The sequence below is a fragment of the Oryza glaberrima genome, chromosome 8 (genome assembly GCF_000147395.1).
Source record: "Oryza glaberrima chromosome 8, OglaRS2, whole genome shotgun sequence".
Classification (NCBI taxonomy): Eukaryota; Viridiplantae; Streptophyta; class Magnoliopsida; order Poales; family Poaceae; genus Oryza; species Oryza glaberrima.
Genome location: NC_068333.1, coordinates 18,525,438 through 18,537,973, shown reverse-complemented (window position 1 = coordinate 18,537,973; position 12,536 = coordinate 18,525,438). Strand labels below are relative to the sequence as shown.

Below are 12,536 nucleotides of genomic sequence, written 5' to 3'. Positions count from 1 at the left end.
TGGTGATGGTTTTGCTACTTGCTGCAATAAACTGTTACTGTGCTACTACAGAGAGAACCGTGTTAAAATAGTGTATTATGCATGCATGTCGATGATGACACAAGAAGATGTAACTGAGTTGAAAAAAAAAGGAGGTGAAATTGGGCATGCAAAGTTTGGTGACCAGCACAACAATCAACTTGTAACCCTACATCTAGATTCTAGACCCAAATTAAATATGGCCCAACTGCTTGAAGGGCCAGGCCTATCACTTTGGCTGGTGCTTGTACAGACTGGCCCACGCTCACCATTCTTGCTGCTATTACACATTACCCCTTTCTTACCCAAAAGAAAATACTAGCAAACATTTACTCTACAGTTGTAAAGTTTTTTCTTTATGTCCAAATCTTGAGAAAAAAAATACATAATCAAATTAACATTGCCATTTTTAAACATAATACATACACGAGCGCTCTTATACATGCGTACATATCAATCCCTATACTATAGACACATGCATAACCTACCCTCGAACGCACACTACAACCCACCAGTATGAGCACATCCTAACACTAGGTCGATATATCTTAGTATTAAAGATATGTGTTGCTGTTAACAGACGAGCAACCACACTAAATCTTAGACTCATAAAAAAAAAACTAGTAATAAGTTAAGCTCAGTCACAATATCACCAAATTCTTCTTTTAAGCAGCCGCAACTGGTAAATCGTAAGTGAGGTTGATTGGGGCCGGTGAAAGAAACCAAGAGGAAGGTAAACAATACGCACGTGGCCAATTGTGCTGCCTGTCAATTGTGGAACAAAATATCTCTCTGACTCTCACTCTGGTCCATGCAAGCAGGCTTATTTTGGCCCTTTTCCGTGCAAGCTGTTGGCACACGGGTTGGTTGGTTAACGTAACATCTGAGCCGTCCATTCCAAGAAGAGAGGGTGCACGGTGCACCAGAAAAATATGGAGGAAAAGGACGTGCACGAAGCAATCACGATCCCCACCAACAAAAAAAAAAAGAAAAGAAAAGAAAAAAAACCAACGTCGACGTCTCCGTATCTTCACGGCCAAGAGGGGGAGGATATTCCCCTCTGGCAGACTGCGCGTATTTTATACCTACCAAACACCCAATCCACCGTGCACCGGCCGTAGGAATTATTATCCCTCGTTGAAAACATCTTCTTCCATAGGAGGAAGGATGCAGGTTGTGTACTGCTTGTAGTGCCGTAGATCGACGGCTGCTTTTTTTTTATTATTTTTCTGGTGAGGTGTTATTATTAATTTTTTTAGTTTTGTCGGAGTACAGTGGTGTTTATTAATGTATGGGTTTGCTTTTAGATATATAAATTGTTTTTTATATTAAAGTATTTTCTGGTGAGGTGTTATTATTTTTCTTTTAGTTTCGTGCCATTTTTTTTATTGAATTAGAGGAAGCTGGAACTTTAGCATTGTTTTATAATGCTTAAAAAATGTGTGCCATAGTTGTGGTTTCTCATTCTAGTTTAGTGGCTATATAATTTTATCATATGATCCGGGATAAAATATATCAGCCTCATCTTTTCGCTTATGCCTATGTTTATCAGCTAAAATTTAAATTTTCAACCTTAAATTTGAAGCTGGTTTTGAGGTTTTTTTCATCAAAGTTTGTTTTTCAGCCTTTGATTTTAGATCGCTAAGAACATGTATATAAAAGTTTTGTTCACAAATTACTTTTCGTTTGCAAATATGCCGTTTAGCTTATTCCACGAATTGTTGGAAATTTGGTCACAATTCAGCATATTTTAATCCAAAATATTAAGATGATAAACATGACACATATAGAATATGAACTAGTGCAATTGATAAATTCGATCATCATGAATGTGCTTAAGATAAAATAAGCATCAACATAGATAAGACAATGCAATAGCATTGAGACTAACCATTGAACAAATGGTACCAGAAAAGAGGAATCTAGCAATAGAACTTGAAGAAATAATGTAAGAAGGTTATACCCCGAGAACTAGTGCAATTGATAAATTCGATCGTCATGAACATGCTTAAGATAAAACAAGCATCAACGTAGATAAGACAACACAATAACATTGCGACTAACAGTAGAACAAATGGTAACAGAAAGAAGGAATTTAACAGTAGAACTTGAAGAAATAATATAACGACTAACAATAGAACAAATGGTAACAGAAAAGAGCAATCTAACAGTAGAACTTGAAGAAATAATGTACAAAGGTTATACCCCGAGAATGACCCTCCGCTAGAGTTTGAGACAATATTGCCTCCGTTGGTGTTGACGGGAACCTCCTTTTTCTTCCCCCCGCTAGACTTTGAGACAGTATTGCCTCCGTTGGTGTTGACGGGAACCTCCTTTTTCTTGTCTCCAGTGTTGTTGTTGTCTCTAGTGTTTGACATGTTGATGAAGACGAAGTAGACGTTGACGAACAGTGAGTAGTCGCGCCTTACGCTCCCAAAAACCTGATCGCCCGCCCGTCTGTGCAAACGTCGCAGCAATGCGTGGTTTCGGAGGTCTACTCTCCCAACGTGTGTGCACACACTCATCGGGATGGGATTACCGTAGTAACAACTGCCTTGGAAATGGATGAAAGTGTTTTTTCTCTTCTCACGCGGGAGATCAAATCCATTCTCATTTTATAGGAAAAATGGAAGATGAAGAGTAAGAGTCATGGAATAGGAAGAGGAATAGAGTAACTAATTCTCATCAACTTGCCATCAACCATCCTCCACTACACAACCATCAACCAACCATCAATTAGTAGTAATTGATATAAGTTACCAATTCATTAATCAAATGGATTAATTCTCAAAACTCTTCATCCCATTGATATCCCATAAGAGAATGAGTACACATGAATTCTTAGCATATGAGCCCTGGAATTTATTTGATTTAATTGATTTAAATGGATCAATTACCCAATTAAATCTAACATGAATAAGCCAAACAATGAGGCTTAAATTTATGTGAAATTCTAAAGGGCATTTAGTGTTGCCTTTCATCGTTTTGTAAGACACATTCATACACAAACCATGTTCGCAACACCATTAAGGCTGTGTTCACAGGAGGCAGTTCCCAACCCAAACACTGCATACGGAAAACGGAGCAGTCTATTAGCACGTGATTAATTAAGTATTCCCTCCATCTACTTTTGATAGTCATATTTTATTTTGGCACGCAGACCAAGAATAAGTAATTCTACTTATTATCCATTTAAACATGCTACTAGTTATTCCTCGTAAACAAGCGATTCATTAGTATTTACATTTCTCGATGCCCATGTAGCCAATCTTGTGTGGAAGAATGGAGAGTCACGCATTAAATCCGAGAAAGTCATTAAGAGGATAGGTTGTTGGATTGAAATATGCCTATCAAAAATAAATTTTTCAGATTTGGAAATATGCCTATCAAAAGTAGATGGAGGGAGTATTTGCTATTTTTTTTTTCAAAAATGGATTAATTTGACTTTTTTAAGCAACTTTCGTTAGAAACTTTTTGCAAGAAACACACTGTTTAACAGTTTGAAAAACATGCGCGCGGAAAACGAGGGAGAGAGGATAGGAAAAGGGGCATCCGAACACAGCCTAAAATAGGAATAGCTAGGATCAATAATGAGTTAGGGCCACATCTCCTAATAGTACCAATCTTACTTATGAGCCAACAACTCAAGGCTTGTTTTTTTTTCAAAAATTGGATTGAGAAAATAGAGGAATAAAAAAATATGTTATTATGATAGGAATTTAAGTGTGAAATAGAGAATTATAGAACACGGAAATGATCGTTTAGTAGAAATTGAATAAAAGAGATATACTTATATGAAATCTTCTATAAGGTTGATCCTCATGTTAAAAATCCTCCAAAACTTTATATGGATCAAGAAATTTGAATTTCACATGATCCCATAGTTTTCTATCATTTGTTATAAAGGGTTGTATAGCATAAAATCCTATAGGATTAAAATCTAAAAAAAAAATCCTATCTTATTTTCAAATCAAAGCAACCTGTAAGCACTTTACCCCATTTTTTTTAGAGAGAATCTATTCTATACCACTGAGTTTATTCGAGTTCAACGATTTGCCATCGACATTGTCTCCTTCTATAATATACCGACGACTTTATCGATTGTTCTACAATACACCATTGGGATGGACATTATTTTCAAAAATGCCCAAAATACCCTTATGAACATACAAGGTTAACAATTGATTTATCCTATTAGAAGTTTCAAAAAAAATATGAAAATTTTTATATGGCCTCCTTACACGACATGAAAGTTTGTATAGAAGTTTTAAGTTTTACAATTATATATTTTTTAAAAAAAATATATAACTTATTTGTTATATGCTATATAAAATTCTTTTATTGATGTTTTTAATATAAATCATCTTTCATACACTACATAAGATATTTTTTTGCTATTATCTCTCGTATAAACAAATTATCTCTCATATACCACATAAAAATATTTTTTTCTAAAAAGTAAATATACCAGAAAAAACTTGAAACATGCATACAAACTTCCATGTTGTGTAACGAGGCCGCATAAAAAATTTCATATTGTTTTGAAACTTCTAATGAAATAAATCAATAATCTTGTATGTCCCTAAAGGTATTTTGGGTATTTTTGAAAAGAAGGCCTAGCCCAATGACGTATTGTAGAATAATTGATAAAGTCGTTGGTATATTATAGAAAAAGACAATGTCAATGACAAATTGTTGAGCTCGACAAACTCAGTATAGAATATATTCTTTCTTTTTTTATATAATTACATAGAAGATGCAGATAATCAATTTTTAACATGGGCAATTCAGGTTAGACTTGCACATTATTCAACCCTACTACATGTTTGGTCATGGTTGAACAACCACTAAACCACAGAATTGTATTTTTCCATGTGAAAAAAAAGGACACCAAACCACAGAATGGTGAGGCAGTCCATACACCGGATCCACGCAGTGCACGGACGGCGGAGGCAAAAGCCCGTTGTTTCCGAGGCCCTCACGCCGCCGCCGCCGCCGCCATCGCCGTCTCCAGCGACCACCACCATAAAAAGCGAGCCACCCACGCCGCTGCCCGCTGCCCTTTTCACGACCCAAAAAAAAAGAGGCCAACGCCAACCCACACATCCCCTCCCCTCCCCTTCCTCCGCCCACGAGTCCACGACCAATCCGGCAATCGAGGTACCCGTCCGTCGATCTCTCCTCCTACCTCTTCTTCTTCTTCCCCTCCAAGATTGGATCGAGATTGGCTCCGATTCGTGCTGTCTAACCGTGTTCGCGCGTGGTTCTTGGCTGGCTGCGTGCTTTGGTCTGGGATAGTGGGATTCCGTGGTTGGTTGGTTTGTTGCTTGCTTGCTCTGGCCCCGATCTGTTCGCGGTCGCACGGCGGAGTTCCCGAGGATTTCTTGAGAAGTTTCATGGATTGCTGGTAGGATATATGCAATGTTACTAGATGGTAATCGTTGGGTTCGATGGGTTCTGTATTTAGGGGGGAGTTCACCATGGTTTGGGATTAGGTTGCTGGGTTATCGCTGAAACAATATGTTTTCTAGTAGTTCAGTGAGTCGTCAGGCTGATTGACTGGTGTTACATTTCTTGGAAACCATTTTGTAAGAAACCTTTAGATTGATCTTGGTTGCTTGGATGTTTTCAAATTGTGTGCTGTTAAATCCAGCAACAACTTCAAGTTGTTCTTTGTTTGCTTCGTGCTATCGAACAAGTTCAAGAATTGCAGCAGTCGGCTGCTTTGCGTTGCTTTCGTATTGAGTTAACAATCAACACCTGGTTTCAAAAAGAAAAAAAAATACAATCGATATCATGTGTAGTAGTCTGAAAGAACAAACTACGCAGTTAGGAACTTAGGATTTGGTGTGGAAGAGCCTTTTTTTATTTGGGTTACATTTTTTGTAGTGAAAAAGGAGGAGGTGGTTTTACTCTGTCTAAGTCAGGTGTATACTAGTATTGATTAGCTGGAGCGTTTTATTTAGATATCCAATATTAACATTACTTCCCTTGCATGTCCATGTATCCATTATCCCTGATCCTTTGTTTGCTATGATTATTTCTGTTGAGTGATCCCTGTTGTGTGCGATAAGCCCAATTATCTTTTAAGTGACTCTCATGTGCTGATGTACTATTATTCAAGATCTGAAGGATTTGGTGCTCTGATGCCCGTAGGTGTTGTCTGTTGTTCCATTGCATTTGCCTGGAAATACTGTAGAATCTTGTAGATAAATGATCCCTTTTGTCGGGGAAGATAAGGGATCATTTTAATCTGTCAGTATCACTTTTCAGGGTTTTTGGATGAATTAGTGTACTGATTTATAAAAGTTTCTTCATGTTGCCAATCTGTATATTATATCTCACCAATATAAATCTATATTCCTGCAGTTAAAAATGGCATCAGCTGTTACCATCAGTTCGGTTGGCGCTCAGGCTGGCCTGATCTCAAAGCCAAGGAATCATGGCTTCACAAGCTACAGTGGCCTGAAGGCAGCATCATCCGTTAGCTTTGAATCAGAGTCGTCATTCCTGGGTAGGAATGCATCTCTCCGGGCATCTGTTGCTCCAAGAATTGTACCAAAGGCGAAGTCTGGTTCTCAAATTTCTCCTGAGGCTTCGTACAAAGTGGCAGTGCTCGGTGCTGCTGGTGGTATTGGCCAACCATTGGGCCTTTTGATTAAGATGTCTCCTCTGGTCTCAGCGCTGCATCTGTATGATATTGCAAATGTTAAGGGAGTTGCTGCTGATCTCAGCCACTGCAACACACCTTCTCAAGTTCTGGACTTCACTGGGCCCTCGGAACTAGCCAACTGCTTGAAAGGTGTGGACGTTGTTGTCATCCCTGCTGGGGTCCCAAGGAAGCCAGGCATGACTCGCGATGACCTTTTTAACATCAACGCGAGCATTGTCAAGTCGCTTGTTGAGGCTGTTGCAGACAATTGTCCAGAGGCCTTCATCCATATTATCAGCAACCCAGTAAACTCCACGGTGCCAATTGCTGCCGAGGTTCTGAAACAAAAGGGTGTGTACAATCCCAAGAAGCTCTTTGGAGTTACCACCCTAGATGTTGTTAGAGCTAACACATTTGTAGCTCAGAAGAAGAACCTCAAGCTCATCGACGTTGATGTTCCAGTTGTCGGTGGTCATGCTGGGATCACAATTCTACCACTGCTGTCAAAGACCAGGCCATCTGTTACCTTCACAGATGAAGAAACTGAACAGCTGACAAAGAGGATACAGAATGCTGGAACAGAGGTGGTGGAGGCGAAAGCTGGTGCTGGCTCCGCTACCCTCTCCATGGCCTACGCTGCTGCCAGATTCGTCGAGTCATCTCTGCGTGCACTTGCTGGCGACCCTGATGTTTATGAGTGCACATTCGTTCAGTCTGAGTTAACCGAGCTGCCGTTCTTTGCATCCAGAGTTAAGCTTGGAAAGAACGGTGTCGAGTCCATCATTTCTGCTGACCTTGAGGGAGTGACCGAGTACGAGGCCAAGGCACTTGAGGCATTGAAGTCTGAGTTGAAGGCCAGTATCGAGAAGGGCATCGAGTTCGTCCACAAACAGCAGACAGCCGCGGCATCTGTTTGAAGCAAGCAGAATGGAATCAATACAAGGAAGATAATAAACGGAAGAGGCTCTTGATACCTTTTAGTTTCCAGGCTAGAATTTTCTCTTGTCGACGCGTAGGGAGAGGCTCCAGACTATTTGCATTGTATTGCCATTGCTAATTTCTTCAGAATACATGAGGGCGATAACGCCCAAACTGCTGCCTGTTTTAACACAAATTTTGCTTCAGTTTCTGAGAGGTTGGTTTGTAGCTGGACAAACTAAGGAATAAATCAATTCTTTGATCGTTTTCAGCATTCTTCTACGATGTGTAGCTTCTGAAGGAATCCTCACTTCCTGTCATTTTGACTTTCATTGGTTGATAAACTTCATACAAAACTTTCTTTCTGGCATTTCAACTGGAGCCATCATTTCATCTAAGCTAAGGAATGAATCGATTTTCTGATCGTTTTCAGCCTCTTCTGTGATGTGCATCTTCTAGGCAACCTCATCTCCTGTCATTTTTAACTTCCACTGGTTAATAACCTTATGCGAAAGAGAAAATTTGCTTATTTTTTTTCTTATGTTACATTTCAACTGGAACCATCGTTTTGGTGAGAGTGACGGCCGGAAGCTGGCATATGCTTTGGTAGATTCGGAGTTTAGCATCAAGAGAACACTAGAAGTTGGTTGCTTCTTGCTGTGATGCGTCCAAAACGTCTCCATCTCTTTAACTTGGACCAGAAACGTGGAAATGGAATTTGCTGCCCCTGTACTCCTCAGTTTCGTCCAGGGACACAATTGCATGTCGTCTTGGCAACACAATGCCCTTGCAATTGTCCAAGAAAAATAAAAAACGAGTTAGGCCCTGTTTGAAACAGTGTCTTCTCTCCTACTATGTTCGTATGTCTCCTCTAGAACAAGAATTTCGCATGAGACGAGTTGATTATTGCTATTTGCTTCAATGTGGTCCGTGAGTTTTTCATGTATATATATGTGCATCAATTCATCAAAATAGTGGAGGAGCTCCCGTCCGCGTCGACCCCCGTCCTAGGGGCGACACAGACGACGAAAATCCTCCACCGCCGCCCCCTCCCTCCTCCCCTTCGCCTCGCCGCCGCCCGAGCGGCTCGTTGATCGGCAATGCTGGATGGCCGCAAGGACGGCGGTGGCGGGGTGTTCTCCCCACGAGGATGCCCGGCGGCGGGGGACACCGGGGTTTCTCGGCAGCGGCAGGTCACAGGAGGTGGCGGCCGGGCGGTCGATGGACGACGGAGGACTGCGGAGGTTGGCGGCGGCCCGACTGCTCCCGTCGGTGCAGGCGGCGGCTTCCGTCGGCGCCGGTGGCCCTAGGGGCTGCGGTGGAGGACGGTGACAGCTCCCGTTGGCGCTGGCGGCCCTAGGGGTTGCGACGGCTATCGTCGGCGCCGGTGGCCCTAGTGGTTGCGGCGAAGGATGGCGGCAGCACTTTGGATAGTGGATGCCTAGGAATCTGATGAAGTTGAAGTCGATCCCGTTGATTCGTGTCTGGTTGGCTAGTTCCGACTATACGACGAATGACAAAGTAGGCTAACAAGCTGCGTGTGACATCAACTCACCTGAAATTGATGAAGATGGCACCAATGGAGGTTTGCATCAACGGCGCACTAGGGGCGGCGGCGACTGGTAGACTTCCACTGGTCTTTTCTTTTTTTGGTTGTTTCTCCTCCTTATTGAGGTGTGAGTCTAAGTAACTCTTATATTATTTTGGATGTGTATATCCTTCGTAAATATAGAGGTCGGATTAATGAAAATCCATTATCTAAAAAATCAATTCAGGATAGATGAACATTGCTTTGATGTAAAAATTCACGTAAATTTCATTTCTTTCTTTGATTTATATGTTCCACTTCCCCCCTAAACTTGTTCAAATTATGCGGGAAAAAAAGAGAGAAACATTACATGGCCATACTTTTATTGCAACAACAGAATTAAAAAAAAACACGGCCAGATTAATAATTACTCCGTAATCAATAACATGGATTACTGAAATGGATTAAAAATTAATCATCATCAATTCTTTGTCGTCGACGTCTTTCCGAATTGAAATCCTATACCTTCAAAGACACCATACATTTATCATTGACAAGTGAACCCATGGTTCATCGAACCCACGTGCCAGTGACAAAGGCACATGCTTCGAAGGTAGAGTCTTCCCCGTAAAGCTAGGAGAAGAGGCTGGTTAGAGAGAGAGAGCTCAGAGCTCTAGAACGCCGGGAACTCGATCCGGTTGCCGCAGGGGCGGCCGCCGGGGGAGACGGGGCAGTCGACGAAGCGCTCGCCGGCGGCGTCCACGCAGAAGTAGAGCTGGTACAGCTGGCTGTTGCCGGACTCGTCGCGGTTGCACTCCACGAACGGCTCGGCGCCGACGCCGCGCTGGATGGCGCCCTTGATCTGGGACAGCGTGTAGTAGCCGCCGTCGGGCGACACGCCGCCGTCGCGCAGCGCGGCGAGCACGGGCAGCCGCGACCGGAGGCGGAGCGCCGCCTCGAAGTAGCCGTGCTCGTCGCCGAGCGCCGCCGCGGCGCAGGTGCCGTGCTTCTCCCACTCGTGCGCCCAGAAGCGGATGCCGTCGTTGCTCGGGCACGCCAGCGTCGGCCACTCCGAGCGCATGCTCCCCAGCAGGTCGCTCACCTGAACCACAAGTCCACAAGAAACAAAAGGTTTTGTTTTAGTTTTTTACCTTTTTACCTGCAAAATTCACTTCTTTAATTGGGGAAATTGGTTGATAAACACTGGGGAAAAATTCTTTACAAGTAGGGAAAGCATATTTTCTTATAAAGAGAAAAAAAAAGGCTTTTTAGTTGTAAGATACAAAAAAATAAATCACAGTTTTTTACTTGGGAAAATTGCTTGGTGAACACTGGGAAAAAACTCTTTACAAGTAGGAAAAAGTTTTTCAATTTCTCTTATTTCTGAGTCTCTCAAGAAAAAAAAAAGGAGCTTTTTAGGGTAAAAAGGGTTTTTTAGCAATGATTTGGAGATTAGTAAATCATACTGGACATATCTTTACAAGTAGGGGGGGGGGGAGCATTTTAATCTCGGTTTTAAGTTTCTATCTTTGCAAATGAAAAAAAGATAGTCTTTTGTGAGGATAATGGGGTTTTTTTTATCATTGTTTTATTGTGGGGTGGAGAAATCAGACAGGGATTTATTTGCAGATTACGAAATCACACCCAAAATAGGTAATGTTGCTGTTTGATTGGAAGAGCAATTAAAGTAAGAGGTAAGTGCAGTTGAGTAGAAACCAAGGCAAGGATGACCTCTGTTTCGTCTGCTTCCTTGCTTTACTCTGAAATCAATCTTGAATTAAAAATCTTTTCAATGATGTCTTGGATTGACTTAGTTCTTTCAAACAAAAGATCATCAAATAAATAAAAAACAAAATCATCAAATGAAAAGAGACAATAAGGTTTCAGAAGAACAAAAACTCCAAATTAACAGGATCAGTCGATCACATAGAATCCCAACAGAAGAAAACCAGAGGCTTCATCAGACAGACAGCAACAAACCAAAAACAACAACAACATCATCATCATCAACAGAGACACCATGACACAAATGAACCGAGAGGAAGAAGAGGATGAACCTTGGAGGGGTCGAACTCGCTGTCAGGGTCGCAGTTCTGCGGGTAGCTGCCGTCGTCGCGGTTGGGCCAGAGGCCGTGGATGCCGAAGTCGGCCGCCGGCTTGCCGGAGCGCGGGTAGCAGCAGCTCTGCTTCGTGTCGCAGTACGACCCGGGCCACTGCAGCACCAGGAAGAAGAAGTCGTAGTCCTGCGCGCCGACGCCCACCACCGCGAGCAGCAGCGCAAGCCCGACCCGCGCCGTTGCCCTCGCCGCCGCCGCCATGGCTGCTTCACTCACTCACTCACTCACTGCAATCTCTTCCTCCCTCTCCTTCTCTCTCTGATGATGATGAAGGCTGTGGCTTTGTTGCAAGAAACGAGCCATGGATGTGCAGATTTATAGGCAAAGTTTAGGCAGGAAGTACAGAAAGAAAAGCATGGGTAGAACGCTGCATTGATTCTGCATGGATGGCAAATTGCGATGTTTGCATTTCAAGGTGTGAATAATTGCCAACTTATTTTTCTTTGGGATTGGGAGGAGTAATAATTGGCTACTCATCAATCTTGCAAGATATGGCATTGGCGGGCAAAGCTAGGTGTGGAAGGCAAGCAGTGTATCCATCCAATTGGAGTTTTTATTTTTATTTTTTTTTTAGAAATGTATCCAATTGGAGATTGACAGGTCGGAGATGGATACACCCGTACACCGCCATCAGCTCTCTCTGTCTATCCGGTTGCTGTGCTTTCTATTTGGATTTCATCAGTACTGATCTGTTTACATATACTTCTTCCGGCAATGAAAATTTTAATGTTTCCATAAGAATTGGTCAAACAACTTTTAATGTTCCACCATTTACTTCATACTTAAATACTTTAACGTTTGGGTTTCATAAGCACTCACACTCTTGTCTGCATATACTCCTTCCTATCGTAAGTATTTAACGTTTCATGTAAGGACTAGTCAAAATTTTATACTTAAATAGGCTTATATAATACAATAAGTTTATGGTGTTATGATAGCACTTTTAATTTTATACTTAAATAGGTTTATATAATACAATAAGTTTATGGTGTTATGATAGCACTTCTTTTTAAGGCAAATCTACTTATACACGTTCATTTGTTTTAATAAATCTAAGCATTTGAAAAATTATTGATGATCAGAATTTTAAAAACCGAATCTTATCTTAAACACCAAATATTTAAGTAGTAATAGAGTATTTGTCATTCTTACCGTCAAATATTTAAGTAGTAAGGGAGTATTTGTCATTCTTATCGTTAAACGTTAATTAGGAAATTAATTATGTAGTTTTATCTTGAGATCTTTTATCTAATGTTGATAGCATGTCCATGATAGCTAAGCTAATCCTGTTTAACTGCAAATG

At 41.5% G+C, this 12,536-nt stretch overlaps 2 protein-coding genes across 2 annotated transcripts; one reads left to right on the top strand and one right to left on the bottom strand.

Moving 5' to 3' along the window:
- The first annotated feature begins 4,977 nt into the window (after positions 1-4,977).
- Positions 4,978-7,866, top strand: LOC127782772 (malate dehydrogenase, chloroplastic). The gene is made up of 2 exons (XM_052310040.1): positions 4,978-5,178; positions 6,388-7,866. The coding sequence occupies exon 2, from the start codon at positions 6,394-6,396 to the stop codon at positions 7,585-7,587; it is 1,194 nt and encodes a 397-aa protein (XP_052166000.1). The 5' UTR covers positions 4,978-5,178; positions 6,388-6,393; the 3' UTR covers positions 7,588-7,866.
- Positions 7,867-9,470: 1,604 nt separating this feature from the next.
- Positions 9,471-11,699, bottom strand: LOC127783392 (extracellular ribonuclease LE-like). Its single transcript, XM_052310658.1, has 2 exons — positions 11,174-11,699; positions 9,471-10,218 (listed from the first exon to the last, which is right to left on the bottom strand). The coding sequence occupies exons 1-2, from the start codon at positions 11,432-11,434 to the stop codon at positions 9,790-9,792; spliced, it is 690 nt and encodes a 229-aa protein (XP_052166618.1). The 5' UTR covers positions 11,435-11,699; the 3' UTR covers positions 9,471-9,789.
- Between the last annotated feature and the right edge of the window lie 837 nt (positions 11,700-12,536).

Coding starts and splice junctions, on each gene's coding strand:
- LOC127782772 (XM_052310040.1), top strand. CDS start 6,394: ATGGCATCAGCTGTTACCATCAGTTCGGTTGGCGCTCAGGCTGGCCTG.
- LOC127783392 (XM_052310658.1), bottom strand. CDS start 11,434: ATGGCGGCGGCGGCGAGGGCAACGGCGCGGGTCGGGCTTGCGCTGCTG. Junction 10,219..11,173: donor GCGAGTTCGACCCCTCCAAG/GTTCATCCTCTT, acceptor CTTGTGGTTCAG/GTGAGCGACCTGCTGGGGAG.